General features: G+C 49.8%; 1 protein-coding gene across 1 annotated transcript in view; it reads right to left on the reverse strand.

Moving 5' to 3' along the window:
• ACSBG1 (acyl-CoA synthetase bubblegum family member 1) overlaps positions 1 to 27611 on the reverse strand; it is a 60959-nt gene that overhangs the window by 22159 nt on the left and 11189 nt on the right. Inside the window, exon 2 of the mRNA XM_002825715.6 lies at positions 11588 to 11688. Within this exon, the coding sequence (XP_002825761.4) occupies positions 11588 to 11688 (101 nt within the window). The remainder of the gene's footprint in view (positions 1 to 11587; positions 11689 to 27611) is intronic.

The following is a 27611-nucleotide window of genomic DNA, read 5'->3' on the forward strand; positions in this document are numbered from 1 at the left end:
GCTGCAGTGAGCCATGATTGCACCACTGCACTCCAGCCTGGACAACAGAGTGAGACCCAGCCTCAGAAAAAAAAATTAAATCAAATTAAATAATAAATTTAAAAAATATAAAAAGGAATAAAGTATTGATAAAGGCTACAACATGGATGAAACTCAAAAACATGTTCAGTGAAAGAAGCCAGGTATGAAAAAGGAAAGGCAGAAAAGATAGAAAGCAGATTAGTGGTTGCCCCGGGCTGGAGGTGGGAGTGGGGAGTGACCGTGGAATAGGCACAAGAGATCTTTTTGGGGTGATGGACATGTCCCAACATTGGATTGTAGGGATGTTTTGCAACTCTGTAAATTTGCTAAAAATAATCAAATTGTGCACTTAAAATGGGTAAATTTCATGGCATATAAATTATAGCTCAATAAAGCTACTTAAGAAAAACAGAGAGAGGGCCCGCATGGTGGCTCACGCCTGTAATCCTAGCACTTTGGCAGGCCAAAGTGGGCGGATCACTTGAGGCCAGGAGTTAAAGACCAGCCTGAGCAACATGGTGAAAACCCGTCTCTACTAAAAATACAAAAATTTGCTGGTCATGGTGGTGCACATCTGTAATCCCAGCTACTTGGGAAGCTGAGGCATGAGAATTGCTTGAACCCGGGAGGTGGAGGTTGCAGTGAGCTGAGATTGCACCACTGCCCTCCAGCCTGCGTGATAGAGCAAGACTCTGTCTTAAAAAAAAAAAGAGAATGTTGACCCCCACAAAGTGGTGCAAGAATCTTGTGCAATGGCCCTCAGAGCATGCTCAGGGCCTGGCATCCAGTTGCCTCTCAGTGGCTATTAGTTCTCTTCCCTCCCCTGGCACAGATTCCTCCTACACCTGGACTACAGAAAAGGTGACTTTCTCCCATGGGCACTTCTAGAAGCTCATGCTCCTCTGAATTCACCTGGTCACCCAGGTTGCCAAGAAGAGCAGAGGTGAGTCTTGGGATCTCCAAGCCAAACATTTTAACTTGAGCATTTATAATCTCTCTCTTTTTTCTTTCTTCCCTTTTTTTTTTTTTTTTTTTTGACATGGAGTCTCACTCACTATATTGCCCAGGCTGGAGTGCAGTGGTGCGATCTCGGCTCCTTGCAACCTCCACCTCCTGGGTTCAAGCAATTCTCCTGTCTCAGCCTCCCAAGTAGCTGGGACTACAGGCATGCACCACCATGCCTGCCTAATTTTTTGTATTTTTTGGTGGAGACAGGGTTTCACTGTGTTGGCCAGGCTGGTCTCGAACTCCTGGCCTCAAGTGATTGATCCGCCTTGGCCTCCCAAAGTGCTGGGATTACAGGCGTGAGCCACCGTGCCCAGCCACTGTAATCTCTTTTTTTGTTTTTGAGACAAAGTCTCACTCTGTCGCCCAGGCTGGAATGCAGTGGCACGATCTTGGCCCACTGCAACCTCTGCCTCCTGGGTTCAAGTGATTCTCCTGCCTCAGCCTCCCAAGTAGTTGGGATTACAGGTGCCCACCACCATGCCTGGCTAATTTTTGTGTTTTTTAGTAGAGATGGGGTTTCACCATGTTGGCCAGGCTGGTCTTGAACTCTTGACCTCACGTGATCTGCCTGCCTCGGCCTCCCAAAGTGCTGGGATTACAGGCATGAGCCATCGTGCCTGGCCTGTAATCTCTTTTTGATGACAAAAATATGCATACTTGTTCCAAGAAATACGAAACAATTTAGCAGTCTATGACAGAAAAAGTGATAGGCCCTCTTTCTACAAATATTCATACAAGGACTTAGGTTTTATTTTGTTGTTGCAATTGCTTTTTATGAAAAATAAGGTGGCAGGGGAGAGAGATCATCTTATTAATGTATTAATCACAGGTAGCAAACCCAAAATGCTCATGGGACCAGGCGGATAGTATATCAGCATCACAGTAAATAATGTATAGTAATACATAATAAATGAATGAAGTGGCCCAGGATTTGCAAATGAAACCAGAGGCAGTCTTCTTTTCCAGGAAGAAATGAGCTCCCTCTCACTTTCCTTTAGACACATGGCCCTTGGAGTCCACCTCTTGTTTCTCTGCTTTTGATAGAGATGTGGAACAGCACAATATTTTTCTTTTCTTTTATTTTCTTTCTTTCTTTTTCCTTCCTTCCTTCCTTGCTTCCTTCCTTCCTTCCTTCCTTCTTTCTTTTTTTCAGACAGGGTCTCACTCTGTCACCCAGGGCTCAAAAGATCCTCCAATCTCAGCCTCCTGAGTAACTGAGACCACAGGTGCACAGCACTAAGCCCAGCTAATTTTTTTGTATTTTTGGTAGAGACGGGGGTGGTTAGCCATGTTGCCCAGGCTAGTATCGAACTCCTGAGTTCAAACAATCCTCCAGCCTTGGCCTCCCAAAGTGCTAGGATTACAGGCATGAGCCACTGTGCCTGGCCATATTTTTCTATCATACAAAAAACTACAGGCCAAGTGCAGTGGCTCACGCTTGTAATCACAGCACTTTGGGAGGCCAAGGCAGGATTGCTTGAGGCCAAAAGTTCCAGACAGCCTGAACAATAGAGAGAGAACTTGTCTCTACAAGTTTTGTCTCTACAAAAAGTAGGTCTTATCTCTACAAAAATTTAGCCAGGTGTGTGAAGTATGTAAAGTAACGCATATGCTAATTAGATCGATTTAGCCATTTCACAAAGTAACTGGGACCATAGGTGCAGGCCACCATTCCCAGCTTTTTTTTTTTTTTTTTTAAGTAGAGACAAGGTCTTGCTATGTTGCCCAGGCTGGTCTTGAACTCCTGGTCTCAAGCAATCCTCCTACCTTGGCCTCCCAAAGTGCTGGGATTACAGGTGTGAGCCACTGCGTCCAGCCAAACATATGTTTTAAATCATATGAATCAAATCAAACCTAGCCATTAGCCAAATCATCCATCTTTAACGTTGGTGATATTAACATGCGTGCCTCATTGTGTGCATGCTGTGTGGCTGCGTTGTACTCCATGGTTGGGCCCTATCATAATTTACTCCGCTACTCTCCACTGAAGGACGCTGAAGTGATATCCAGCCTCCAGCCCTCCTTCTAGGTTTAGATTATTAGAAGGAGGTTTACCGGATCAAGAGAAAAGAGTGTTTAAAATCTTGATGGACATTTTGGACAGAATTCTTCACCTAATTTCTCCTTTCCCATCAGCTACATGGTTCTGTCTTTTTCCTGTTTCGTCTTCCATGGAGCCTGTACTTTTGTGTCAGGTCATCTCACATCCTTCTTGGAAGGAGGGAATGAGGCATGGGAAGGGAAGGAAGGTTCGTAGGTCTGCAAGGTCAGTCTCCTATTAGCCCAGCTGTTTCATGACAGGGACAAGAGCCCTGGCCCTGGAGGACCCCTTGTCACCCTTGGGAAGGGTGACAAGGCCCCCTGGCCAGCTGCATGACCCAGCCCTTTCTCTGAACAAGCTCAGCTGAGCCAGCAGGACCTGTCTGAGCCCCTAGACCAGCTGGAAGAGGAGATTCTGGTGGGAAGGGGGCTGCCCCTGCCCTCGCTGAGTCCCCGATCATCTCTTGCTTACTGCTTACTGAGCCCCTGCCATGTGCCATGCCATTCTTTGCCCATCGCCACTCTCAACTAAAGAGTTGAGTGGCAGAGCTGGCATCCAAACCCCCACAGTTCCATACCCAAGTCTGCTCTGTTCCCACGGGGGTGCTGCCTCTCACGGTGAACTTCAAGGAAGACCCCGGCACCACATCTGCCATCTCCTCTGGGAAAGGACTATCATGCCTCCCGCCAAGTCCTGTGCCAGGTTCAGGCTGGGTGGCCTTGGGTAGCCATGACCTCCAGCCACTGGCCTTTTCCCACATTCCTGAGGCTCCCAGAGTGACCTTGCTAAACCCAGGTCTGACCTGCTCAAAAGCCCCCGATGGCTCTCATTGACCACAGGGAGACGTCTGTACCAGGGCTTCTAAGGCAGGCCCTCCCCAAGGGGCTCGCTTACCTTTCCCAGCCTCAACACACACCTTTCCTTACAGCCAACCTGAACTGCTCCCAGTTCCCTTTGGTTCCCCACCTCTGTGCCTTTGCCTGTGCTGTGACTCTGCCTGCAATGCCCTTCCCTCCATCACATGTCCACACTTTACTGCTCTTCAAGGACCACGTGTTGCCTCCTCACTAAAGACTCCCCTCCTTGAGCCTAATGGAGGATGGGGTCATGGTCAGGGCTGCCTCTCCCACCAGACCAGGGCTCTGGAAGTCAGATTCCCTCCTCTCTGGGTCCTGGCTACCAGCAGCAACCCGGCCTCGAGCAGAGGCCAGGGGCTTCTTCTTTGGGGAAGAATGAGCTGACCTCTGCCCCACCCTAGTCCCAGGAGGGCTGGAGACCCAGTGACTGTGTGTCTAGAGGACTCAGGCCTTCATCTCTCCCCCACCTCACCCTTGCCCCCCAGGGTGGCCAATGAGGACACAGGACACATTGTGCTTAAGCACAGAGACAGGCTCACAGAGCAGGTATCTACCCAAGCGGGACACGCCAGCCTGCTTTCCCATCCTGCACCCCTGAGAGACCTAGGTAGTGCCTGCCCTGCTCAATGTCCTTCTGACCTGGGCCCACCACAGCTCAGTGGCCTCAGCCTTGGGTGCCAGCTGCCAAGCTCACTCCTGCCCTTGAGAGCTGAAAGAAGGGAAGACAGATGCATCTTCTAGCCTGGGGTGTGCAATCCTCCCCCTTCTTCTCATGTCCATGTGTTCCCACCTGTGGGCTCTGCTCACACTGTGTTCTCTGCCAATCTCCCTCTCTGTAGAAGAAGAAGTCTCTGGACAATGAGTTAGAAGGGCTGGGCCTGGGTTTTAGCTACTGGCAAGGTGTGCCAAATGCAAGGCAGAACAGTCAGAAGGGGTTGCCCACAGCTGTTGAGCCTTGGACATTGGCTCTGCGACCCCGACCGCATGCATGAGACCGGAGCTGCAAGCCCTGGCCAGAGGCACATGAGGTTGCTGTGCAGGAGCACTGCTCAGTGGGAGTGCTCCCTGTAGGTGGTGACGGACAATTAGAGTCTCTCTCGCAGAGTCTGGAAGCGACTTGCAGAGATCAGGATGGCCAAGCTGAGATGATGGGGTGGTGGAAGTCACAGCACAGTGAGTGGAGTGCACAGAAGCAGGTGGTGGCAGCAGGGCAGGGAGAAACTGAATTGCAGCAATGCTGGTTGTCACCTGAGCAGGGAGCCAGGAAGGTCCATTCTTCCCATTCCCTGCTAGCCTTTTTCTTTTTTCTTTTATGTTCTTTCCTATTATTATTATTATTACTATGAGACAGAGTCTTGCTCTGTCGCCAGGCTGGAGTGCCGTGGCACTATCTCGGCTCACTGCAACCCCTGCCTCCCAGGTTCAAGCGATTCCCCTGCCTCAGCCTCCCGAGTAGCTGGGACTACAGGTGCGTGCCACCACGCCCAGCTAATTTTTTGTATTTTAGTAGAGACGGGGTATCACCATGTTGGCCAGGCTGGTCTCAATCTCCTGACCTCATGATCTGCCCACCTTGGCCTCCCAAAGTGGTGGGACTACAGGCGTGAGCCACCACTCCCAGCCTCCTCCTAGCCTCTTTCTAAACTTCTTTTCTTCCCTGCCTTTCCTCACAATGACCCACATCTCCTGAAGCCATCTGAACTCATCTCCTAACCTCCCTCTCTCCCTAGCTTTCTCCTAAAAGGAAAGAACTCGAATCAGCAAAGATACAATCAGGCAAACAGACAATATCCACTATCTGGAAGGTGCAGTGCAGTGCAGAACATGAACTGGTACAGGTTTCTTGGGGGCAACTGGCAATATATATCCAAAGGCTTGAAACAGAAACATCCTTGCACTTAGCAATCATACTTTCCGGAAGTTACTCAAGGGAAGCAATCAGAGACATGTACAGCAAGAATGTGGAGACGGATATCCATACAGCAACGTGTCTATTTGCAAAGCCATTGGAAACAACCCGAATGTCCAACAGGGGACTGGTCTCCTATTCAGTTCATTATGGTAGAGCCATATCATGGATTCCCATGCAGCCATTAAAATAAAGTATAAAAAGAATATTTAATGACATATGGAAATGTTCACAGTATAACATCAAGTGAAAAGGGGAGCAAAACAAGGGCACACAGAAATGCACGGACCACACTAAAAAGATCTGTATCAATGTATTATTATTAAAAGCCTTAGCACATTGTGAGTATTCAAGACGTCTCTCTCTTCCCTTTGTACCTAGACTCTGAGCTTCTGATGCAAGCACTGACCTTGCAATAAGTGTTTGCTGAAAGAATAAATCAAATTAAGCATACGATGCCTCTAGCTGCATCAGGAACACAGGCAGAGACCTCAGCCAGATGGGTGATCTTGGGATGTTGGGGCAGGGAATTCCCACACACAGCATATCAGAGGTAGATGGACCTTTTACAGATGAGAAAATTGAGTCCCAGAGGGGCAGGGATGGCCAAGGTCACAGCAAAGTTACAGGCAGAGTTGGGACTACAGACCTCAGTTGGTCCTGGCAGCTGCCTTGTATCAGTAGCTAGGGGGCTGTTCAGTGAATGGAAGCTTGGGATTCCAAAGTCTACTCTCCCCTGGATGGTGTCGGGGTGGAGGAGAGTGTGCCCAGTCCCCTGACTCTGCCACATGCTGGGCAGCTCGGAACCAAGCAGGAAGGAGGGATGTGAGTGGGCCCAGGTCTGCTGTGGCACCTCTCAGCCTGCCTCTCTGCGGGTGGTTTCCTGTGGGTAGGAGAGACTTAGGAAATCAGGATGACTGCCAGTCCTTAAAGTAGTCCTCATCTCCCCTTTGTGCCCCTTCAACAGGGGCACAATCATCAGCTCTGCCCTATGCCCAAACTAAGATCAGTGCTGTAGTAACAGCCAAGAACGGGGCCAGGACACAATCAAGGTCTCTGTTGCCCAGCAAGGCACTCAGATCCCAACAGGAGCTGACTCCAAAAGGCAACCAACGACTAGATCTAGAGCACAGCGGAGAACCCAGAAAGCTTGCTGCCTGCTGCCAATGCAGCACCACCAGCACACTGCACGCCCACCAAGTGCCAAGTCAGCTGAGAGCTGGGGGTGGGCTTTCCCAGGCAAGGCTGGCACTCTCTGCCGCCTCCCTCTCCCTCTGCCACTTCCTCCCTCTGCCACTTGTCTTGGCCTGACCCTGGCTTGTATCTTATCAATCCACCCTTTATGCTGGGGGCCACTGGGCAGACAGGGAGCTGTGTTCTCTGGGGTTCTGGAATAAAGGCGTCTAAAGAGCAAAGGCAGTCAATCAATTAGCCGGGAAGGAAAACAACACAAGAACAGAGAGCGGGAGGCTGGGGCTGTTTTCTGTGGTCTGTGGGAAAGGCTGCAGGAAAGTAGCTTCTTGTGCAGATGGAGGAATAACTGGTGTTGAGGAAGAGGTGGGTCTCAGGCCTAGGACAGATCTCTCTCCGAGAACGGTCCTGCAGGGCACCAACCCCAGAGGCCCTCCTCCAAAGGCCAGGCAGGGACCAGCCCCAGGAGGGCCCCTCTCTCCAACACGGGACGCTGTGCTGAGGGCCAGCCCAATGCAAGGCACTCTCAGGGATACAGAAGAGGAAGAAGCCACATCAGTCCCAGGACATGAAGAGAGATAAGGACAAGACCTAGGACAGAAGGGTCTGTCAGCTGTTCAGTAATTCCTCTGTGTCCCAGGGGAGAGGGCCCCTGCAGCTGCCACTCCCGGCCTTCTCGATGGGGACTGAAGAGCTCTGAGTTCTGGCCACCACAGCAGAATGAGCCTGGGCCTCAGTTTCCCCATCTGAATTACAATTGGGGTAGACAAGCTGTTCTCTATACTTTCCTCCATAGTCATTGTTTTAGCTTTTTAAAATTGCCTCTAGGATTCCACTTGTCCGGGCCTGGACCACCGGGGTAAGGGACCTGAGATGGGCTTTACCTGCCCCTGTAAAGGTGAGCATGCTCGGGAGATGCGCAGGAGACCTCAGGCTGGGTCTCCATCCGCTGGAGAGAAGCCAGGTCTGAGCAAGAACCCGGGCATCCCAGCCAGAAGCCCTTGGCTGGCCTGCCCCAGACCTGCCCCACATGGCAGGGTCCTAGGAGGGGACACCCAGGCAGTGTCTGAGGCTGTCCAGGCAGGGGCTGGGTGGGTGCCTTGAACCCTGCGGAAAATGTTTCTCCGAGGACCCCCAGAGGTTCCGCTCATTTTGGCTGGCAGGGCCAGGATTACCTGTTTCCATATCACAGAGAAGGAATCACCAGCATTCATTTCCTCTGATCTTTGGAAAGCCTTTCCTGCCGGCCCCCATCAGAGGCTGTGGGGACAGGCAGGTCCTCTTGCCTTCCACTATCCCAATGGCCTCCTCCTGCTACCCAGCCTCAAACTATGAGCTTCTTGAGGACAAGCATTGTATCAGGCCTCTTTCTGGCTCCCTAGCTCATAGCTCCAGCCCGAAACACCACCGCTTGCAACATTTGGGAAGGGTGGAGTGATGAACTGAGGGAGGCCCAGCAAATCCCTTGACCCACAAAGGGCTTCACTGGACTGGAGACAAGTGGGGCTGAGCACCTAGCTTCCCAATTGCAAAAGCTCCTTAGTGGGTGTGGGAGTTTCCCAGGGAGAAAGCGGGTGGGGAGCCAGCCCTGGCCAGCACCTCCAGCAGTTTCATCCCCAGCAGCTGCTCACCCCGGGTGCCCTCCCGTCTCTGTGGTCTCGATGCTGCCCTTCTCCAGCTGGGCTTCATGCTCTATCTAGAAAGGCCTAGAAAGTAAAAAGTAATGTGTCTCCAGGGCCCAGTACAAAGCTGCCTTTGTGTGAAGGTCAGATTCCAGTGTCTCAGTGGCCTGACTTTGCACAGCTGCTCCCTGGGAGTACAGCCATCTGGAGAGCTCAGAGCTCAGCCTGGGGACCAGAGCTCAGGACCTCAAACTTTTTGGGAACTCAAAGAGATCTGGGAGCCTCCGAGGGCTCCAGAGTGAACCCTGATTCCTGTATACAAGACTCAAAGAGCTCCCCAGAGGGGCTGCCAGGGTCTGCAGTTAGATGGAAGGGAGGCAGGGGCTGGCCAGACTTGGGGGGGCCAGACCTGGAAGACCAGACTGCATGATGCTATCTAGGTCCCAAAGAGGCAGTGTGGCCAGTTAAGAGTTCCACCTCTTACTAGCTGTGTGACTCTGAGAAAATCACTAACCCTCTCTGAGCTCCATTTCCTCTACCAAATGAGAATGGTACATTTGCTTTCCCTGCTGCTGCTATGAAGAGAAAAGAAAAGAATACAAGAAAGTCCCTTAGCACACGGCTTGGCTCTTCTTATTCAGGGCACAACTGTGTGAGGAAGGAGGACTTTCAGCTCTCCTAATCCCATGAATCCCTCCTCCCCAGCAGTCTTTGATAGGGATAGTTGCCTTTTCCCAATCTTATCAAAAATGCTTTGTGAAAGGGCAGCTTCAAGACCCCTCCCAATCTGTGCCAGCCCCAATCCCCCTTCTTGTACAGAGACTACAGCCCAGGGCTCCCAAGCTTCTAGGGAGTCAATGAGAAAGAGTCCAAGCTCCGCTCCAGGCCTGGCACGCAGTGGACACTCCATCCATGAGAATCTGGAACTCACCCATGCTGTAGCGCAGAGGCTCCCCCTCCACCCCCAAGGACACCAGGGCTGCAGGAGAGGGTGCTGGGCAGAGCATGGCCCCTGAGCCAGGTCTGTGGGAGCCCATGACGCCTGCTCAGCACTGCCCTGGGAAGCACCTGGGGTCCCTCGGTGGCCTCCGCTCTAGGCGCCTGCTGACAACCATGGTGCCTCCTTAGCCCCTCCCAAACCGCCCCTTTCTCCTTGTCACCAGCCCTGGAAGCTGAACTCCCAAGGGCAGAGCACTCAGTCCAGACCTCTAGGCCTAGAGGGAGCTTAAGGTTCTGAGGACAGCTGGAGGTCCTTCTCATGCAGGAGGACCACCTTGCCTCCACAGCTCCCAGAGAGCAGCCCTCCTTCCTCAGCCTGTCCCTGCCCTTTACAGAGGACCTGTCTGCCCTCAGACTGGGGGTTCTTTGAGGGCAGGAAAGAAGACTGTCCGTCTCAGTCTTCCTCACAGCCCAGCACACAGGGTGGAGGATCCTGGGGCACGCCCACCTTGGCCGTCCCTGCCAGCTTCCCAAAGTCCTGATACACTAGATCGTGATGGCCTTGTCACCTCCCTTGCAGTTGCCCACCCAGGCCCTGCCTCACCATTAAACTCAGGGCCTTCTCTCTGTCCCTCATCTGGCCCCTGGCTGCTCAGATGCCTCTACTCCAGCCCTGTCTGAAGGGACCCTCTCTGGGACTCCCTTCCCTGCTTGTTTAAAACCTGCCCATGCTACGTGTCTGCTGCTGCAGGGCTGCCAGACGACAGCCATTCAGATGAAGCCATTGAGGCCCACAGGGCTGGGGATTATGTGTTTCTCCCTCCGGATGCCAGATGCTTTTCTGGGGCTCCAAGGGACACGGAGCCTCCCCCACACTGGCTCCCTTCCTGCCCCTCGAATTGCACGAATGCCTGTGCCATCACTCATACTCAGGACTTGCTGAGCTCCAGGGTTTTGCTGTGGCCCAGGCCCCTGGTGCCAACACCTGCTCTTTGAGCACCCCAGAGAAGGGATTATAAAGTCTGGGGTGTCTGAGCCTAAGCGAGTTGGTGGGACCTGCCCCAGGTGGCTCAGCAAGTCAGCAAGATGCCTTGGAATCTTGGGAGGATGAACGTGGGAGGCTCCCGGGACCCAGCTGGCCCTGTTCCTGGCCTCTCTCCGGTGTCTTTCAAACCATTCTCAGAAACCAGTTGGTCCTCGTCTTGGCCCAGTCCCTTCTCCTTTATCTCTGAGGCGAGGGCCGGGGGGCATGAGAGGAAACACCCACCCCCACAGCTCAGGCCAGATCCCTGCCAAAGCCACCCAAGACACTCAGCCTGGGAGAGGGGCAGCTGGTCTGGCAGCAGTGACCCTCTGTGCTGGGTACCTATTGTTTTCTTTTTGTTTTTAAATTTCTGTTGTTGCTACAATGTTGTTGTGCAGCCAGTAAAAGTGCACAAAAGCTGTATTATTATTATTATTATTCTCATTTTGATGACACTTCAGAGTCAGAGTAAATAACTCTGACTTCCTTAAGGCACAATTATTTGATGGTGGAGATCAAGAAAATGACATGTAATGTTTCAAGCCTCCAAAACAAACCTTTCTAGGCTGCTCCTGTCTGCCTGTCCCTTGCCCCAGTTAACCAGGCCAAAAATCCCGAGGCATTGCTTCTCTGGGGTTTCTCCTGTCCCTCAGCAACCCTGTGCTGGAGATCCGAGTTCCCAAGGCCTGGCCCCAGATGATGTCCTACCTGTCTATCTCTGGCCTCTCTTCTTCCCAACTTTCTTGAAGAAGAAATCTCCCCATCCCCCATTCCTTTCCATCACGCCTGGCCCTGATGGCAGCCATGAAGGAAGGGGCTTGGTGCGGTCCCTGGGAGCGTGGAGACCAGCAAGATCCCCAGCTGCTCCTTCCCGCAGTTCTGTGTGGTGGTCCCCCACACCACCTACCCCTCCAGCACACCCAGCACAGCGCAGTTTCCCGCCCTGCCCCACCCCGCAACCCCCAGCTGGCTTACCTGGAGCATCCCACTGGGCATTATTCACCGTCTCTGGCACTGAGGGCTCGAGACCATGGTTCAGGGACTCTTTGGAGAGTGGCTGCCTGTCAGTCAGTGAGCTGGGGTAGTGAGGGGACCAGGAAAAACATTCATTAGAACGTGGGGGACTGGCCTGGGCTCGGGGACTCTGGCCTGGCACACATCTCAGCACCCCCAGGGGGACACTGGCACCTCTGTCTCCTGCAAATGCTGGGGACATCCACAGAGGAGACCCCAGTGGGAGTCAAGGGACAAGACCTCAGTGGTTGTAGGGGCTGACCCTGCCCCCACCCAGCCTCCCTGCAGGCTCCGAGGGCTCGGGAGAAAGGGAATTCAAGGCCTTCTGTGCTCTACTTCGTGGTGTGACCCTGGGCAAGTTCATGACTCTCTAGGGGTCTCAGCGTCCCCACCTGGATGAGGACGGGGCTGAGGTCCACACTGGAGGATTCTGAACACCACTCCTGGAGAGGGCAGACTTGGGGCGGGGGTTCCCCCACCTGTCACTCCGTGCACCCACCAGTCCCCAGCCATGCCCAGAAACTCTTGAGCGGAGCTGCAGGTACTCATAGGGCTCTCAGGGGTCCTGTTCCGGCCCCCAGTGAGGGCCTCCCCTCTTTCATGTGCTTGTGGGTGCACCCCATGTCTGTTCACTCCATGAAGAAGACAGGCACGGGTCCAGGGAGACCTGAGGCCCAGGGATTTCTACCTTCACTCCTGACCCAGATCCCCCTCGCCTCCCAGGCTCGGTGACCCTGGCTAAAGAGTCTCTCCCCTTCTGGCCAGCCCGTGTTTCATGGGTTTCTGGGCTTCCATTATCCTTTCAGCCTGACTGCCTTTCAGCACCATTTTTCCTCAGGGTTCACCTGGCCAGACCTCAACCTCCTAGATGGCTGAGCAGCTGGATTTCAGTACATACTTCAGGACTGCAGCAGGATTATGCAACTCCAGAGACACATTTCACAATCAACAACTATGTAAACAGAATTTGCTGCAGTTGTGCAGCATGCAACCTGTGCAGCTGGTCATGGTGTCCCTGAGGGTAGGACCCTGGCTCCAGGGAGTCCTGTCTGTCTGTCAGTCAGGGTGGGGCTAGCCCCATCCCTGCCCAGTTCCCAGGAAGCCGGGCCAATTACCTGCTTCTCACATTCAGCCTTACTCCTTGTCGGCACTGCAGGTTCCGTACAAAACTAAGTTTGTGAACACACCTAGGCCCACCTGGCAGCCGTCTGTTTAAGAACCTGAGATAGGTTTTAAAGCGAAAGATATCAGAAGGTTATGAAGGGAGGGGGATGGGGAGAAGGGGGATGACTGGGGAACTGAGGTGGCGCCATTCTTGGGAAATTTGTGAGTGAGGCCTGGGCCACAGGCCTGGAGCAGCCCTTCCATTGCTATGGAGACCCACTCCAGGGAGGTTGTGGAAAAACTGAAGAGATGGCAGCGCGTGCTTCCGGGGCGAGGCCTCCTGTGCTGGGCAGACAGAGGCGGCCGAATGCTGCAGAACTTGTCCTACTGACTTCGGATCCTTGGTTACAGCTCTCTGGGATAGCCAGGTAGAAGCTGCCTCCACTTTGGGCTGCAACGTTACCAAATGGCCCCTGAGCTCTGGGTTCAGGCAGTGATGGCAAACGAGGGACACGTACAGGTTGATGTCCCTGCCCCATCTCGGCCTGTGTTCTCAGAAGACGGTGGACAGCAGGGTGGACAGCACCCCAGGTTAGAGTTAGCAGCTCTAATCAGCCTGAGATCACCAGCTGGGCGACCACCTCCACATTAGTCAGGCAGGAGGCTGTCCTTGGCTGTAATGTCCCACCATCTGAACTGCTTCCTTACAAACAAACCTGTTTTTAAATCCTCCTAATCAAAAGGTACGGGCAGCACTTCTCCCCCCACAGAAAATTAGTGTAAACTGGTTGTGGTTTTAAAATAGCTACACAAAGACGAAATGAAAAGACAGCCACCAAAGGAAGCCAAGGGTCAAGCGTACTTATGGTGATTAGAACCTTCTGTTTATAGGGACGATGAGGCTGTTGGCAGCACCTTCTTGCTGCGGGTGGGTGCCTTTTCCTGGAGGGCCAGCACCCACTGCAATGTCAAATTTCTTGTTGCTCAGACACTGATATTGTCCAGCAACCATGGTCAATAAGAGGGTGGACCCTGGCCCTCTGCCAGTATCAGTTTAGCAAGAACACCGTCCTTATCCCTGTGGCTGGCCCAAGGCACTGATTCAACTCTCTATGCTCTATGCTTACAGAATTTGGGGTGCATGATTAAGAGAATGTCAAAACCTAATTTTCCAAATGAATTAAGCCTGATCTTTTCCTTACTAGGGGCTTTGAGAGGCAGTCCCTTTGAGGAGATGTCATCTGAAATAGAATGTGCTAAACCTCCAGTAACTTCCTGCTCACTCAGAGTTATAACCAGTAACAGGCTTTCCTGACCTGACTTGTCACACAGAAACAAGTGAAACTGCTTGGGCCATCTGCCTCTCCTCATTGTGAGTGCTGTCTCACACTCATTGTTGTTCGTAATGGTCGTCTTTCAGTTTTTATTTTGTATGTATGTATTTATTTATATTTTGCAGACAGGGCCTTGCTCTGTTACCCAGGCTGGAGTGCAGGGGCACAATCACCACTCACTGCAACCTAAAACTCCTAGGCTCAAGCAATCCTCTCATCTCAGCTTCCTGAGTAGCTGGGACTACAGGCCCGCACCACAAAACCTGGCTAATTTTTGTATTTTTTGTAGAGACAGGGTCTTGCTATGTTGCCAGGCCTGGTCTCCAACTCCTGGGCTCAAGCGATCCTCCCACCTCGGCCTCCTAAAGTACTGGGATTATAGGCGCAAGCCACCAAGCTCGGCCATTTTTTGGTTTTTAATCCTCTCCTCTGTGACTAGCAGTCACTTCTTGCTACTTTCAGTGTGCTGGCTTCTAGCAATTCATCTCACTCCTACATCGCCATTTCTTTTTGTAGCAGAATAGAAAACAAAACAGCCAAGCTCGTTAGAACTGTAGGTTATGTTGGGGGACAAGTTCCACAATGGAACCTATCACGTTTTCCTTGAAGAAAAGAAGCTGAGGTTTGGGGAGCCGCCCCTACTCTGTCTTGACTCCTCAAAAGCATTTTGGGCCTTTCTCCTGATTCTTGCTGCTATTCCAGGAAGGACAGGTGGCCGTAAATGATCCTACAGGCGAGTTGATATTACTGTCATTGTGATCATCATGAGCATGCCGAAGGCGATTAACATTTTATTCCTGTCATTCTGGAAAATTATGCTCCTTCTGGAAGGCAATACTCCAGAGGTTGGCAGAAGTCACCTAACATGATTAATGACAATAACGGTGGGAGAATGGCCTGAGGAGGCTGACTGGCTTCTGTCTGCATTTTGAATTTCCAGGAGGAAGAAGAGCTTACAAGGTTGGCCCTCTTTCACCCGGACGAGAACAAGGATTCATTCTCTGACCTCAGCTCACATAAGCACACTTTAAGCTCATTGCCTTGCTCTCCTTTCACAGAAAACAAAAACACTTTATCAGCAGCTACCCAGCAGCATGGGAACAAGAAAACAAAGGGCGTGTTTGAGCAAATATGATGTAAGATGTGTGGGGGAGGTGCAGAGGAGCCTGAGAGCGTCTGCACTGCGCCTTTCTCTTAACCATCTCTTGGTGGATTGGTGTCTCCTTACTCCTTCTACCTTGCCAGAGGAGCTGATGGGAACCATTTGCACACAGAGCCTCCCAAGCCTCCTTCAACTCCTCCTGCAGGAAGCCCTCCTAGATTTCCCCAACACCCTCTCACCCCTATGGTCCTTGGATACTCAGGTTTGGGCTTTGATGGTCACACATGGCTTGAGAGCTGGGGCCACTTCTGATTCAGCTCTGTCCTCTGGCCATGAGTACTCACCGTTGGAGCTCAGTATATGTTGGTTGGACCTAAACCTTCTCAAGTTGTCACTATGTGTGTGACACATAAATTGAGGAGGACCCTCATTTCCCATGTGAACGCTTCATGGATGAGGATCTGTTTCCTATTTATTTCTGTTGCCCATTCTTCTCACTCAGCCTTCGGCAGCCAGGCCACTGTTGTGTATGAAGTAGGTGCTCAATGAATGCTTTCTTGAAACAGGATAGCATCAAAATTCACCAGTCTGTCTGCCTGCTTGGGCACAACTCACTTTACTAGCTATGTGGCTGAGTCACAGTTCCTCTCTGGCCCTCAGTTTTCTGCCCGTATCCTGTGGCTACTGCAAGGAGAAGGTGATATATAAGAAGTGCTTAGTACATAGTCAGCTCTCATCATTATTACGCATGAGCTTTCATGGATCTTTGGGGGCTCAAGAAGAAAAAGATAACTTGGCAAGATTGAGAGGGTGACCAACAGAATGAAAAAACTCTAAACCCAAGTCTGGGGGTCCAGGTTGCGTGCCAACTACTTTCCCTGGGAGTCTGGCTGAGGGGCGGGAGGCGGGGGAAGGTGGGCTCCTTGTTCCTTACGCGGTCCTCAGGATGGAGCTGGCAGACCTGAGCAGGAGCACCTCTGGCATGGTGCCTGGGGGGTGGCTGTAATCTGTGAGCTCGCCCAGGAGTGAGCCAGAACCTCAGAGAACGTGTCACGGAGTCCCCCCGGGAGAGCCACAGCAGCCCCAGAGAGGCCCGGCTCCACCGGACCGCCCTGCAACAGAGATACAGCGTGAGTCACCGCTGGCAGCCTGGCTGGGCGAGGGGACAGCTGCCCTTTTTCCTGGCTATGACTCATCTGCTCCTGGGGTGGGACCCCCTGCTGTAATTTATGGCCTCGTAAGCCCAAACACCCTCAGATTCAATGGAGAATGCCTCGCAGGAGGTGGCTGCCTTGGGGCTGTGGTCTCCATTCCCCACAGCCAACTGATGAGCAAATAAATAAAATCTCCAGGACTCCTGCTTTGCAGACTTCTGGCTACCATTCACCAGCCTCCCAGTCACTTCTGGTAGTTCCCACCTCTCTCTGTTCAGCGGGCAAAGCAGAACCGACTCCCCAATGGCTGGAGAATGTTCTCCATGGAAGGTGTTGCCTAACTAGTTCCCCATATCCTAAAAACCCCAAACAGGGAGAGCAGTGCCTCCTCCAAACCCCACAGTGCTAGTCACACAGGCCTGTGCACAGGCTGATGCTCCCAATAGCAACAATATAGTCTGCAATGGCGATTCACGCTAGCTTCCCCATCACCCTGCGTGGTGGACCCCACGCCACCTGCTTCTCTTTAGTCTGCATGGACTGCCTTACCTCAAAGATCAGGCCTCTGGCAGCTCTCTCCTAATTCCCAATTCCCAGCCTGAAGACCCCCAGAGAGGACTCACGGTAGAGGGTGTGCCTGGGGGTCTGGCTGCCCCAGGGTGCTCACCTTCCTCCTTCTCGCACCTGGCAGGCACAGGGCTCAGCATCCCCTCTGCTCCCTCAGCTAAGGCATGCTGAGTATGGGAGCCAGCGGCTGTGGATGCCCCAGGTTCCGGGTGATGAGGCAGTGGGGTTGGGCATGAGTGGGGACCCGCCCCAGCCTGCCCTAGGGCTGCTGTCGAGGTGTGGCCCCAGATACCTCTGACCTATATGGCACGGGACCCAGCTGCCCACCTGTGTGGCTCTTACATAAGAAGGGCGGGCGGCAGGAGAAGGACCTGCCGTTGCGGGCAGGAGAGGCAGGTTTTTGGCCGTCATCCTTGGCAGAACCTCGGGAGACAGTTCCTGCCACTGGGTCCCCCAGGGCTGGGCAAGAAGCTCATCTTTTTGTTTGGTTTGGTTCTTTACTAAGCACATGTACTATGCTGAGCGTCTTGTGTTGGCTTCTCCCATTCTCTCCACGGCCCTGCAATGTAGGTTTTATTAGTAGTCGCATTTTCCAAAAGAGGTGATAGAACGTTAGACTTGCTCAGTGTTGCCCAGGCAGCAAAAGACAGAGCCAGCATTGTGAACAGGGGTCTCCACGGCCTGCTCTGAAGCCAGGATGCTACATACACAAGGTTTACCCAGTATGTGCATGTCATAAAACTTAGCCAGCCATCCCAGCTCCCCCCATTCCCACAGGAGAGCCCCTATTCCATGGTAACAAATATCCCTGCACCTTGCCCTGTGCCTTCTGATACCCCCTCCACCCTCTACCTCTTCCTTCACTACAGGGACTAGCCGGTCTGTGGCAGCAGCCAGCCCCCACCAGCATTTTCCTGCTTCCTGGAGTTTCCTGGGGGCTGTCCCTGGTGATCTGCCCACCTCTCAGCCCCCTCTCCCCCTTAGGGAGCTCACACACTCCCTCATCTTTAATTATTACCTGCAAGCTACAACTCCCAAATTCCAAACTGCCTCTGGCATGAGTGAGTGTTGGATGAGGTGAAAAAATGGAGGCAGCCCTAGCTAGTGTTAGGTGGAAATTTTAAGCCTTAATGATTATTATTATCTTTTGAGACAAAGTCTCACTCTGTTGCCCAGGCTGGAGTGCAGTGGCCCGATTTCGGCTTATTTCAAATTCCACCTCCCAGGTTTAAGTGATTCTCCTGCCTCAGCCTCCTGAGTAGCTGGGATTATAGGTGTGCACCACCATACTTGGCTAACTTTTGTATTTTTAGTAGAGATGGGGTTTTGGCCATGGTGGTTAGGCTGGTCTTGAACTCCTGACCTCAAGAAATCTGCCTGCCTCAGCTTCCCAAAGTGCTGGGATTACAGGAGTGAGTCACTGCGCCCAGCCTCCGCCCTAATTTTAAAGCCAAGGAGCAGGGCACAGAGGCAGCAATTGGGACAGGGGTTGTTCGAGGTCCTCCACCTAGTCAGATGGCAAACGACTGTCAGATTGCTACCCTAAACTGGTAGGTCAATGCCGGCACTCTAACTTCAAAAGAATTCCACCCTTCACCAAATTTCAATTACATCTTAGCAATTCTTGCCTATCGCCACTTCAGGACACCCTAACAGTTTGACTCGAGTACTGGTCCTGAGCCTCTGATGCATTAGGACCCCCTTTGAGAAGCTGCTGGGAGCCCCCCATAGACTCCCATCAATGTACTTTGCACCCCAATGCTCTCTTGCTGTTTTTTGTTCTCACAGGACTTCGGAAGCCCATGCTATATTAATGACCCCAATCCTAGTGAATCCCAGAAAGGAATTCAGACCTCTCCTTTGTCCTGAAGAGCTAAAGATGAACTTGTTTCTCTTCTCCTCCTCCCTCTCTTCTGGTGAGGGCTGAGTCATGATGTTAATGAATGGAATTGTCACTGATACTTGACATTGGTAGAGAATGACAATAGAAATGTCCTCAAATGTCCTTCAAGGCTAGCTCTGGATGCACAGTGTCCAAATTGATGAGGTCTGAAAACCTCAACAGTGGCCAGGCACGGTGGCTCATGCCTGTAATCCCAACACTTTGGGAGGCCGAGGCGGGTAGATCACCTGAGGTCAAGAGTTCAAGACCAGCCTGGCCAACGTGGTGAAACCCTGTCTCTACTAAAAATGCAAAATTAGCTGGGCGTGGTGGTGCATGCCTGTAATCCCAGCTACTTGGGAGGCTGAGGCAGGAGAATTGCTTGAACCTGGGAGGCAGAGGTTCCAGTGGGCCGAGATTGTGCCATTGCACTCCAGCCTGGGCAACAAGAGCAAAATTTCGAAAAAGAAAGAAAAGAAAAGAGAAGAGAAGGGAAGGGAAGGGAAAAGAAAAAGAAGGAAGGAAGGAAGGAAGGAAGGAAGGAAGGAAGGAAGGAAAAGAAAAGAAAGAAAGAAAGAAAGAAAGAAGGAAGGAAGGAAGGAAGGAAGGAAGGAAGGAAGGGAAGGAAGGGAAGGAAGGAAGGAAGGAAGGAAGGAAGAGAAGGAAGGAAGGAAGAAAGAGAAGGAAGGAAGGATGGAAGGAAGGAAACCTCAACAATTATAATGCCAGCAAATGGCTCATTCCAAGATCAGGAAGGCTTGGGAAATGTGTAATCTACCCTTTTGTCTCCTTACAAAACCCACCAGCCGACCTGCTGTGGTAGAGCCGCCTATGACACTCTTCAGAGCTCGCCTCCTCTGGGAGGGACCTCAGCCCTCATGCTTCTTCCTGGAGCTGCCCTGGCTGATCTCCTTCCAAGGCACTCAGCATTTAGAAACTGGGTATTACTTTTTTAAAAAACATAATAGCCTGTCATGAAATAAAAATATGAATTAAGTCCTTATTCCCAAAGTTGGAATTGATTTCTCCCTGCCCCAGTGACTGCCAGTTCCCTGAGGATCCTCCTTCCTTCTGTGAGTATTGATTTAGCACCTCCCCTGTGCCAGATGTTGCATGGGACGAGGGGGTAAAGTGACAAAAATGGACACGGTCCCTGCCTCGAAGATTTAGAGATGATGGGATCGATTAACAAAGATGCGTTCTTTGCAGGGTTGCTGGGCCCAGGCTTGGGGAGGGGGTATAATGATGTTAAAGGAAGAAAGCTGGCAAGGAGTAAAGGTCTGATTATTTCATGGGAGACAGTATGCGAGGCTAGTACAGGGGAGAGGAGTCAAGGCCAAGGTGATAGACGTGGGCTGTAGACCATCCCCAGTCTTGGTTTTGCAGCTCACATGGGTGGGGTTTTGGGCTGAGCAGAGATCTGCTAGGGACCTATAATCTTTCAGAAAGGGTGAGGGCAGGGGCGGTTTAAGACATATCCCCCTAGAATCCACTAGAAAGAACATTTTTGGAGCAGGTACCCTGGAGCCCTTGACTGACTGAAGCCCCCAGCCCAAGACCCCAACGGAAGTGTGTTTGCTGAGAGGCCTCAGCCCCCAAGGCTCATCTCAGCTCCACTTTAGCTCCTGCCTGGGTGGGTGGGGCAGCCCAGCCAGCTCACTTCTTACCCAACTGGCAGTGCTCATAGTGTCCAACTCTGTCATGCCAAATCCCACAGCCTGCTGTCTACAAATAAATGTGTCAGACATCAAGTTCCACTCCAAAGCCCCAAAGGAGTTGGCAAGCAGCCTGGCTGTACCCAAGACAAAGTTCTCTGGGCACCAGAACATCTGGCTTCTAGCCCAGGCTTGTTTCAGTTTTGTGACCTTGGGCAAGTCCCTGGTTCATTCTGGGACTCTGTTTCCTCAGATGTCACAGAAAAAGGGCCTTCTCATTTTCTGTCTGTGACTGGTCATCTAGGGCTCTGGGCTGGAATTCTGCTACATCAGGTAGGGACAAGGCTGCAAAGTTGGGTGCTGCCAGGCCCCCAGGCCCAAGGGTGCAGAAGAAAACCAGACACGAATAATCACAGTACTAGCTAGTAACTAACACATACCCAGCACTGCGTGTCAGACAATGTTTTATGCACCTTACACATGCAATCTTCGTAACAGCCCAATGAGGTACTATCACCACACTCACGTGACGGATGAGGAAACTGAGATACAGAGAAATTATGGAAACTGCCAAGGTCCTTTGGTTAGCAGAGTCACAATATATACTTGGGCAAGTGGGTTCCAGAGTTTATGCTCCTAACAAGCCAGCCATACCCAATAGTCTCAGGCCTGTTGGGTGACTGGGGTGGAGCAGGATAGGGACAAAGAACAGGGAGGTACAGAGAGTGAGGCACTTCAGGGTCCTCTAAACCCCTGCATCCAACCACTCATCATCAGACGCTTTTGGAAATTTTTTTTTTTTTTTTTTGAGATGGAGTCTTCACTCTGTCACCCAGGCTGGAGTGCAGTGGCGCGATCTCGGCTCACTGCAACCACCGCCTCCCGGGTTCAAGCGATTCTCCTGCCTCAGCCCCCCGAGTAGCTGAGATTACAGGCATGCGCCACCACACCCGGCTAATTTTTGTATTTTTAGTAGAGACGGGGTTTCACCATGTTGGTCAGGCTGGTCTTGTACTCCTGACCTTGTGATCCACCCGTCTCGGCCTCCCAAAGTGCTGGGATTACAGGCGTGAGCCACCGCACCTGGCCCGGAAAATGTTTTATATAAACAATGTGCATATATTAAATCATAATCCAGGTATTTTCATATGTTGTATTGATGACAGACACAGAGAATGGCCAGTTGGTGGTTTTGGTCAGCACAGGAAGGGCAGTGTGATGCTCAAAGCTGACATAATTTCAGCCCAAAGCAAAGGCTACTAGAAAATCACCATCTCCCCATTGCTTGCCATTTTTATTCTAAGTACCACAAGCGTGACTTTAGGTACTCCTCTCCTAGGAGGGCCTTACTTAACCCATCTGTAAAATGGGGGAAGGGTGGATGGGATAGCCTGTAAGTCCCAGCTCTCATGATAGGTAATTCTCTACCTTTCTTCCAGGGAGATGAGAAGAAGAAAGAACACTGCCTATTCCTCAGACTCCAGAGGAACTTTATGGGGGTGGGGGTGGGGGTAAGGGTGAAGCTGGGGTGAGGCTTCTGCCAGTGGGGGCATTGTGGGGGCATTGTGCTGTGCAGTGGGCTGGTTCTGGCTCACAGACTTGGTCCCTGCCATGGAGGAGCCCAGGGTTTAAGGAGGAAGATAAAGAAACACACAGCCTGTACACGTGAAAGGCAGCTCTGAATGTGGCAGGCAAAGGGGTCAGGCAGTGGGGACACAGAGCAGAAGGAGCCTAGCCTTTTAAGGGAATATTATTTCACTTTTTAAAAAGTGAGAACATTTGCTGAGCACTTAGTATGTGCCAGGCACTGTTCCAATTGCTTTACACAAATTAATTCATTTGATTATCTCCTATCAAGTGGGTACTGAATTATAATCCCTATTTTATGGGGAAATGGAAGCATAGAGAGATGAAGTAACTTGCTAAAGGTTATACAGATAGTAATGGGGATGGTTGAGTTTCAAATCGAGGCAATCTGACTTCAGATTGCATCTCCCTTTTTTTTTGAGACGGAGTATCGCTCTCCTTTTTTTTTTTTTTTTCACGGAGTATCGCTGTGTTGCCTAGGCTGGAGTACAGTGGCGCGATCTTGGCTCACTGCAACCTCTGCCTCCCGGGTTCAAGAAATTCTCCTGCCTCAGCCTCCCGAATAGCTGGGATCACAGGCGCCCACCACCATGCCCAGCTAATTTTTCTATTTTTATTAGAGACAGGGTTTCACCACGTTGTCCAGGCTGGTCTCAAACTCCTGACCTCAGGTGATCTGCCCACCTCAGCCTCCCAAAGTGCTGTGATTACAGGCATGAGCCACTGCACCCAGCTGCATCTTCTTAACCACTACTATATGCACTGCCTGAATTTAGGTGAAGCTCTATGAGGTCCTTGGCACCTCTCCATACAGCTCAGCAACATAGGATTTCCTAGGAAGCAATCGACTGGAATTGCTTAGAACAGTGGCTAAGATACTTGGTTATTGTGCATGTATTTTTACTTGGTTATTGTGCATGGTGGTGCACACCTGTGATCCCAGCTACTTGGGAGGCTAAGGCAGGAGAATCGCTTGAACCTGGGAGGGGAGGTTGCAGTGAGCCGAGATTGTGCCACTGCATTCCAGCCTGGGTGACAGAGTAAGGCTTTGCCTCAAAAAAAAAAAAAAAAAAAGGGAACTTGAAGACAAAATAGTAGAAATTATTCAATCCAAAGGGTAGAGAGAAGAACTATTTTTAACTCGAGCAGCACAAAACATTGTTGAATGAAATTAAAGAAGATCTAAATAAGTGGAAAGACATCTCATGATCGAGAGACTTAATATTGTTAAGATGGTAATGCTCTCCAAATTTATCCACAGGTCAACACAATTTTAATCAAAATCTTAGCTGGCTTCTTTGCAGAAATTGACAAGCTAGTCCTAAAATTTGTATAAAAATTCAAGAGACCTGGCCAGGCACGGTGGCTAATGCCTGTAATCCCAGCACTTTGGGAGGCCGGGGCAGGTGGATCACGAGGTCAGGAGATCGAGACCATCCTGGCTAACACGGTGAAACCCCGTCTCTACTTAAAATACAAAAAATTAGCCGGGCATGGTGGCGGGCACCTGTAGTCTCAGCTACTCAGAAGGCTGAGGCGGGAGAATGGTGTGAACCTGGGAGGCGGAGCTTGCAGTGAGCTGAGATCACACCACTGCACTCCAGAATCTGGGCAACAGAGTGAGACTCCGTCTCAAAAAACAAACAAACAAACAAAAAATTCAAGAGACCTAAAATAGTCAAAACATTCTTGAAAAAGAACAAAGTTGAAGGATTTGCACTTCCTGATTTCAAAACATATTGAAAACCTACAGTAATTAAGACAATGAGGTACTGGCATAAGGACAGATATATAGGTGAATGAAATAGAATTAAGAATTCAGAAATCAACTCACATTTAAAGTGAACAGATTTTCAAGAAGGCTACCACGACAATCCAATGGGAAAATATTTGTCTTTTCAACAAATAATGCTGGGACACATGCCAAAAATAAATAAAGTTAGATTCTTTCCTCATACCACACACAAAATTAACTCAAATGTATAAAAGATCTAAATGTAAACGCTAGAACTGTAAAAATATTAAAAGAAAATATGAAGAAATCTTTGTGACCTTGTGTTAGGCAAGTTTTTTAAGATAAGGTTAAAAAGTGCACAAACAATAACAAATAAATTGGACTTAATCAAAATTAAAACCTGATGTGCTTCAAGGGACATCATCAAGAAAGTGAAAAATTAACCCACAGAATGGGAGAAAACATTTGCAAATCATACATGTGATAAGGAAATTATATCTAGAATATATAAGGAACCCTTACAACTCAATAAGAAGACGACAAATAATCCAATTAAAACTGAGCAAAGGATTTGAATAGACATTTCTCCAAAGAAGATATGCAAATGGACAACAAGCACATTAAAAAATGCCTGGCATCATCAGCCACCAGGAAATGCAAATCAAAGTCACAATTAGATAGCACTTCGTGCCTGGTAGGATGGCTATAAATAAGAAAATAAGAACGGTGTTGGCAAGGATGTGGAGAAATAAGAAACCACCTATACTGCTGGTGGGAATGCAGATACTTTGGAATACCATCTGGCAGTTCCTCGAAAGGTTGTACATAGAGTTACCATATGATGCAGCAATTCCACTCCTTCGTATATACCCAGGAGAAATGAAAACAGATGTTCACACAAAGACTTGTACATAAATGTTCACAGCAGCACTTTTCATAATAGCCTAAATATTAAAACAACCCTGAAGGGGGCCCTGCCCCTCCACACCTGTGGGTATTTCTCATCAGGAGGGACGAGAGACTGAGAAAAGAAATAAGACACAGAGACAAAGATATAGAGAAAGAACAGTGGGCCCAGGGGACCGGTACACTCAGCATGTAAGGACCTGCACCGGCGCCGGTCTCTGAGTTCCCTCAGTATTGATTACTATTTTCACTATCTCGGCAAGGGGAGTGCGGCAGAACGGGGTGAACAGGGTGACGGTGGAGAGAAGATCAGCAAGAAAACATGCGAGTAACAGAATCTGCATCATAAATAAGTTCAAGGGAAGGTACTGTGCCCAGACGTGCACGTAGGCTAGATTTATGTTTCTCTTTACCCAAACATCTCAGTGTAGCAAAGAGTAACAGAGCAGTATTGCTGCCAGCATATCTCACCTCCAGCCACAGGGCAGTTTTCTCCTATCTCAGAATAGGATGAACAGTCAGCTTTACACGAGACATTCCATTCCCAGGGACATGCGGGAAACAGAGGCCTCAACTGCAAAGAGGCCTTCCTCTTTTACTAATCCTCCTCAGTACAGACCACTTACAGGTGTTGGGCTGGGGGACAGTTAGGTCTTTCCCTTCCCATGAGGCCATATCTTAGGCTGTCTCAGTGGGGGGAAACCTTGGACAATACCCAAGCTTTCTTGGACAGAGGTCCCTGCGGCTTTCCGCAGTGCATCGTGTCCCTGGTTAATAGAGAATGGAGAATGGCGATGACTTTTACCAAGCATACTGCCTGCAAACATATTGTTAACAAGGCACACCCTACACAGCCCTAAATCCCTTAAACCTTGATTCAATAAAGCACATGTTTCTGTGAGCACAGGGTTGGGGCTAAAGTTACAGATTAACAGCATCTCAAAGCAGAAACAGTTTTTCTTTGTACAGATCAAAATGGAGTTTCTTATGTCTTCCTTTTCTACATAGACACAGTAACAATCTGATCTCTCTTTCTTTTCCCCACACAACCCAAATATCCCTCAACTGAGGAATGGGTAAACAAAATGTGGTATGTCCACATAATGGAATATTATTTGGCCATAAAAAGAATGAAGTACTGATACATGCTACAACAAGGATGAATATTGAAAACGTTATGGTAAGAGAAAGAAGCCAGTCACAGTAGATCATATATTGTATTAGTCCACTTAAATGAAATGTCCAGAATAAGCAAATCTATAGAGACAAACAGTAGTAGATTTGTGGTTTCTTAGGGCTAGGGGGATTGAGGAGAAATGGGAAGTGACTACTAATGGGTATAGGCTTCCTTTTTAAGATAATGAAAATATTCTAAAATTAAGGTTGTAAGGCTGGATGCAGTGGCTCATGCCTGTAATTCCAGCACTTTGGGAGGCTGAAGTGGGAGGATCACTTGAGTGCAGGAGTTAAAGACCAGCTGGGCAACATAGTGAAACTTTGTCTCTACAAATAATAAAAAAATTAGCCAGACATGGTGGCAGGCGCCTGTGGTCACAGCTACTTCAGAGGCTGAGGCAGGAAGATCACTTGAGCCCAGCCAGTGAGCAAGGTTTATGCTATTTCACTCCAGCCTGGGTGACCGAGCGAGATCCTGTCTCAAAATAATAATTAAAAAAAGATAATTTTAAAAGCAACCAAAGCAGACATGAGGTGGGATGGGGTGGGAGGACACATTACATAAAAGGAAACTGATAGAAATGATGACTCATTTTTCATAAGAAACAATGAAGACCAAAAGATATTGTAACAGTATATTTTAAAGTACTAAAATAAGTAAATGATCAAGCCAGAATTCTTTTCCAGTAAATATATCCCTGAAAAATAAGGTGAAAGAATGACATTTTTATTTAAATAGAAGATGGGAGGATTTGTCACCAGGAAACTGCTGAAGTGGCTTGAAATCTTACCTGCAAATTCTTTAACACTTGCCCCATCAATAGGTAGAATCTAATTTCCCTCTCTTAGAATCTGGGCTGACCTTATGACTGGCTTCTAACACAATATATGGGAAGTAACCTATATGGCTTCTAAGGCTAAGTCATAAAAAGCAATGCAATTGCCACCTGACTCTCTCAGGGCACATGCTTTTTGGATCCCTGACCCACCATGTCAGAAGTCTGGCTATCTTGAACGCATGATGTTGGAGAGCATGTGAAGAAGCCACACAGAAATAGAGGTGCTGAACAATGAGAGCACAGGGACATAGGGAGGGGAACAACACACACTGGGGCCTGTTGGGGGGTGGGGTGGGGGGAGAAACAACATCAGGAAAAATAGCTAATGCATGCTGGGCTTAATACCTACGTGATGGGTTGATAGGTACAGCAAACCACCACGGCACACATTTACCTATGTAACAAACCTGCACATCCTGCACACGTACCACAAAACCAAAAATTAAAATAAATTAAAAAAATAGAGACACGAAGGGCCCAGCTATTCTAAATCCTAGCTTAATGAGTCTTCCTATTTCAGGCACCAGATGTGATAAAGAAGACTTTGAAAAGTCCCTAGCCTCAGCCACCAGCTGCCACATCACAGACACTCAGATAGCTTATGGAGAGGCCCATTGGTAAAGAACTAAGGTCTCTGGCCAACAGCCAGTAAGGTAAGTTGAAAATGTCCCTCAAAAGTTATCTACATAGTGTTACCATGTGACCCAGCAAATTGAAAGCTGTTAAAATTAGCTTATATGGCAAAAACTTGGAAGAGATTTGACGATGTAATTAAATGAAGGATCTTGAGACTGAAAGATTATCTTGTATTATCCAGTTGGGCTCTAAATTCAATCACATGTATTCTTACAAGTGGGAGCAGAGAGAGATTTGACATGCACAGAAGAGAAACAATGTGACCACACAGGCAGAGATGGGAGTGATGCAACTACAAGACAAGGGTG

The sequence above is a fragment of the Pongo abelii genome, chromosome 16 (genome assembly GCF_028885655.2).
Source record: "Pongo abelii isolate AG06213 chromosome 16, NHGRI_mPonAbe1-v2.0_pri, whole genome shotgun sequence".
Lineage (NCBI taxonomy): Eukaryota > Metazoa > Chordata > Mammalia > Primates > Hominidae > Pongo > Pongo abelii.